The sequence below is a fragment of the Euprymna scolopes genome, chromosome 41 (genome assembly GCF_053919585.1).
Source record: "Euprymna scolopes isolate OS-2025 chromosome 41, ASM5391958v1, whole genome shotgun sequence".
NCBI lineage: Eukaryota > Metazoa > Mollusca > Cephalopoda > Sepiida > Sepiolidae > Euprymna > Euprymna scolopes.
The window spans coordinates 73,718,085-73,723,084 of NC_136522.1; the positions used below are offsets into that span (position 1 = coordinate 73,718,085).

The 5,000-nt window shown below is 32.5% G+C and overlaps 1 protein-coding gene across 4 annotated transcripts in view; it reads right to left on the reverse strand.

Annotated features, from left to right (window-relative positions):
- Window positions 1-5,000, reverse strand: part of LOC145266633 (choline O-acetyltransferase-like) — a 1,018,836-nt gene that overhangs the window by 19,265 nt on the left and 994,571 nt on the right. For all 4 annotated transcript variants that reach the window (XM_080122555.1, XM_080122557.1, XM_080122554.1 and 1 more), the window contains one exon: window positions 3,455-3,577. In XM_080122555.1, coding sequence (XP_079978681.1) covers window positions 3,455-3,577 — 123 coding nt within the window. The remainder of the gene's footprint in view (window positions 1-3,454; window positions 3,578-5,000) is intronic.

A 5,000-nucleotide genomic window follows, 5' to 3' on the forward strand; every position in this document is an offset into this window, starting at 1 on the left:
TTTTCCCTTCATTTTTTTTTTAATCAATATTTACCCAACTTATTATTTTTTTTTTTTTTCGTAGCGAATATAAAATCTGATTTTCTTTCGAAAGATCAAAAAGTCGGATATATTTATGAATCACAAAACATTTTCTTTTGGCGGATTCAGTTGGATTAGCCATTTTTTTTTTTTTTTTAGTTAATATTAGTTTATTATTTCCCGCTCTTTTCTGTTTAAAGTTTTTTAAGGCTTTTTTTTTGCAGTTTTTTTTATATATTAGTTTATTATTTCCCGCTCTTTTCTTTTTATTTTTTATTTTCTTTTTACAGTTTTTTTTTATAATTCGCAAGCTCAGCATCAGCGAATAACTTGATTTCAACATAAATTTGCTTTACAAAAAAAAAAAAAAAAAAAAATCAGAAAAGAAACCTGTGGAAAAACACGTTTATTTGGATTCTTTGAAATTCGTTTCTCATCTGAAATGTTATTTTCGCAACATGACGTAACCTACGACTCTTTTCAGATGCATCTTATAAAACTTATCAAATGCATTTGTGATGTTAGGCTGTGTAAGATGTTAACTTTAGTCAAAATCGCCTGTTCTTCATTTAATCGGATATTTTTCGATTATCGACTTTACTAAGGACACTGCTAGGCACATAAAATACTTTCGTGTTAAAGTTCATAAAAATCGACCCAACCGTTTTAGTGTCCATAGGAACGAACTCCCACAGACACACACACACACATAGAATGTTCCTTTTATAAATAGTAGAGAAGATATACAGATTGTAATGCGTTTTATATAAATGAATATGCTGCCGTAATTGGGGGTATTGGTTCTCAAGTGTTAACTATTCTGTATATTTTTACGTTTAAAACGCTTACAAATTATGTTTGCGTTTTGTTTTGTTGTTTGTTGACGAATTCACTAATGTTAACTATTCTGTACTTTTACGAAAAATATTGACCAAAAACTTGAATGCTATTTTACAAATAAAATAAAAAAAAACATCAGAAAATAAACATGTGGAAACAATCACGTATCATTTTGGATTCTTCGAATTATTCTTCTCCCTAGAAGTGTTATTTTTATAACGTTTTGAATCTTCTTCAGGTGTATTCTGTTAAACTCGGGAATCATTTTGTCTAAGTCGAGAATCTGCACGCAACGCAGATAAAATGAAAGGTTTCGTCTTAAATGCCATGTAGATTCCAGAGTTCGACAAAGATTCCCGAGTTTTGCAGAAAGATTCCAGAGTTCGACAAAGATTCCCGAGTTTTGCAAAAAGATTCCCGAGTTCGACACAGTACAACTGAAGACCGAAAATAACATTCAAATGTTTGGTCATTTTTTGGTAAAAGTACAGAATAGTTAACACTCGTGAACTTGCCAACAAACAACAAAACAAAAACAAACATAATTACTATTCGCGCCAGAAGTGTTATTTTCACAACATTTCGGTCGATGTAATTTACAGCCTTCTCCAAACGTATCTTGTTGAATTCGTGAATCACTGTGCCAAATTCTGGAATATTCCTGTCGTATTCGGCAATAATTTTGTCTAACTCAGAAGTCTGTGCGGAACGTGAATAAAATTAAAAGTTTCGTTTGAAATTCCGTGCATATTCCCAAGTTCGACAGTGTGAGTTATATATATATATATATATATATATATATATATATATATATATATATATATATATATATATACTTGTTTATTATTATATAAACATGCTCACATCCCGCTGCTACAAATAGCCATTTGTTTCAATCAAACAACAGATATCATCAGGCAGCGACTTGACTATTCAAAAGTTCAATGAATTATTTATTTAGTCGCTGCCTGATGATATCTGTTGTTTGATTGAAACAAGTGGCTATTTGTAGCAGCGGGATGTGAGCATGTTTATATAACAATAAACAAGTATTATCAGCTCTTTTTATTGAGCACTATCTAACAACCTCGTTGAATTCATTAGTCCATTACTTTTGAATATAAAAAACCCGAGTATATATATATATATATATATATATATATATATATATATATATATATATATATATATATATATATATATATATATATATCTTTCATGGCGCTTGGATTGGCATCAGAAACGATCGCCTCTTTTAGTACGCCATATATTAGATTTTTGAGCATGCGTGATTCAGGTGCTAACCCCTTTTATTTATTAAATGCGGCTGCATGGCGCGTGGGTAACATTCAGGCTTCTGTCGAAGAGTTGGACGCATAATAGTCCCCTACCAGATCTTGGAAGTCGCAACAAGGCAACCTGTTACAACGCCACTCTCTAATTCTTTCTTCAAGAGATTAACTTACTGGGAAATCGGCATAATAAAAAAATTCCCGAGTTCGACAGAATACACCTAAAGACAGTCGGAGGTTACATCGACGGAACCATTGTGAAAATAACATACAAATGTTTGGTCAATTTTTTGGTAAAAGTACAGAAGGGGTAACGTTCGTGAATTCAACAACAAACAATAAAACAAAAGAATAAAAATAAAAGCCTATGATCACATAAATTCGAATCTGCATCTTGTTTTATGTAACATCCATCTTTATTTTCTTTTTATTAGGTTAAACCGTTCTTACTTTTCCTAGAAGAATTCGTTATTAGCATAATAATTATATGATTGTTCCTGCGCTACGAAACAGATGCTGTCAAGATTTGGACGTTCTGACATATGGAAAAAAAATAAGTGGTAAGATGAATAGCATCTTGGAAGTTGGAATGTATCTGCTTTGTCATTTATTTGTATATGCTCTGTAGTTGCATTTAACATACATCGGGCTTCAGAAATAAAAGGATTGGTATAAATAAAGGATGCCATAAACACACACATACGCACGCGCGCACACACACACACACACACACACACACACACACACACACACACACACACACACATATATATATAATGCTGATTTTATATTAAAGAAATATAGTTTTACAGTTTCCAAACTGCCCCCAACTGTCGTAAAATACCACTAACTGTCGTAAACTGTTCCTAACTGTCGTAAACTACCATTAACTCTCGTAAACTATCGCAAAATTCATTGTCACTCCTAAAATTACTGTAACTAACATGGTCGACAAATTTACTTAAAACAAACCCTGAAGCAATTCCGTACAAAATTGTTTATTTATTCTTTATTGATACGAAAGAAATTTCTTTATGGAAATCACTCCAGACAGAGCATGAAGTCACTTGAGGTAAGGAGCTAAAAAAAATATTACTTCATTGTCAACAACTTGCCAACGATAAGTGCTAGAAAAAAGCAATTCTTTCCTTTTTGTCAGAAACATCATTCATGGAATGTGAGGACTAAAGGAGAATACAAGGGAATCGAAAGTTACGAAACTGCTGCCGAAAGTCAACCCAAAATCCATAATTTTTTTTTTGAGAAATCCGTTCAAAAAATGGTGAATGGGAAGTGCTTACTTGTAGTAGGTCAATTGCAGAGCGAGCTGTATGAACGAGTCCGGGCTCATGTTCTGGGATTTAGGGAATTCTTTTCCAAAGGTGGTGAAACGGAGGACATAGAGGTCAAGGTCGTTGATTAACCTGCAAAACAAAAGAAAACATTAACATTATAATTTGATTTACATTCGAAACAATTGCAGCATTATTTATAACTGATTATTGCGTAAGCATGAAACACTATAGTAGAACTATATTATGAATATGGTTAAATGAATAGGATCTACTTCTCATCAAAGTGCGTTATTGTTGAAGTAGGCCTCATTGATTAGATCGTTCAGAATTAAAGTTAAAAGTGACTCTTGTTCTAGAGTACGAATCGTGTGACTGATTATAATATAGATTATAATGAACTACCAAACCAACCCAAATCAAACCTAACCAAACCAAACCAAACCACACCAAACTAAATCAAACCAAACCAAAGCCAACCAAATCACACCAAACCAAATTAAATCAAACCAAACCAAACCAAATGAAACCGAACCAACACAAATCACACCAAACTAAATCAAACTAAACCAAACCAAACCAAACCACACCACACCAAATCAAACCAAACCAAACCAAACCAAACCAAACCAAATCAAATCACACCAAACCAAATCAAACAAAACCAAAGCAAAGCAAATCAAACCAAACCAAACAAAACGCCATGAATAAATATTTGAAGAGATAAAGAACTTAGTATAAGTATAAAACGTTTTTCAACATTACTGGATTTCGGCATTAATAACTAAAAAAATTGTTTGATATGCAGTAAAACAAAACAACCAAACCAAACAGTATTAATAAATATTCGAAATCATAAAAAGCTTCAAACGTACAAAGTTTTTCCAAGATAAAATAATCTGAAAAAAGATCATGACGTCATAAAACAAAACAACTAAACCAAATACAAGTAATAAATATTTGAAAATGTAAACAACTTGAAACATAAATCTTTACCAAAATTGGATTCGACATTAAATAACGCGAAAACGGGCGAAATGCCGAAAGATAAAACAACCACATATTTATAACGAATAAATATTTGAAGGGTCGATATGCCGTAAAAGAAAAAGACAAATTATAAATGACTCTATATACCTACTCTCTATCTGTGCCTTAATCTAAACGTAGATTCCATGAACTAAGCTTTTTTCCTAGAACTGCCCGCATGTGGAACACTGTTCCGCTGGCCTGCTTCCCGGTTGAATACAACACACTAGTCTTCAAATCCAATGTAAACAAAGTTCTTGTTGAGCCGTCCCCATAGATGATCAAATTATACCCAATTTACACCATTAACGATTACTAGACTACCACCTTACATTCATTAATCCTTATCCTCGAGTGGCTTCGGGCTTCGAAAAGTGGTGACTTCCAAGTAAAAACAAAATTAATTTTTCTTAGAAAGATTTTTTGAATTCTTTCCTTTTATAATTACAAGAAACCTTTTTCAACCACCAATGGCTATTGCTAATGATACATTACCTGAAAGTACTTCGTTCAAACTCCCTGGTTT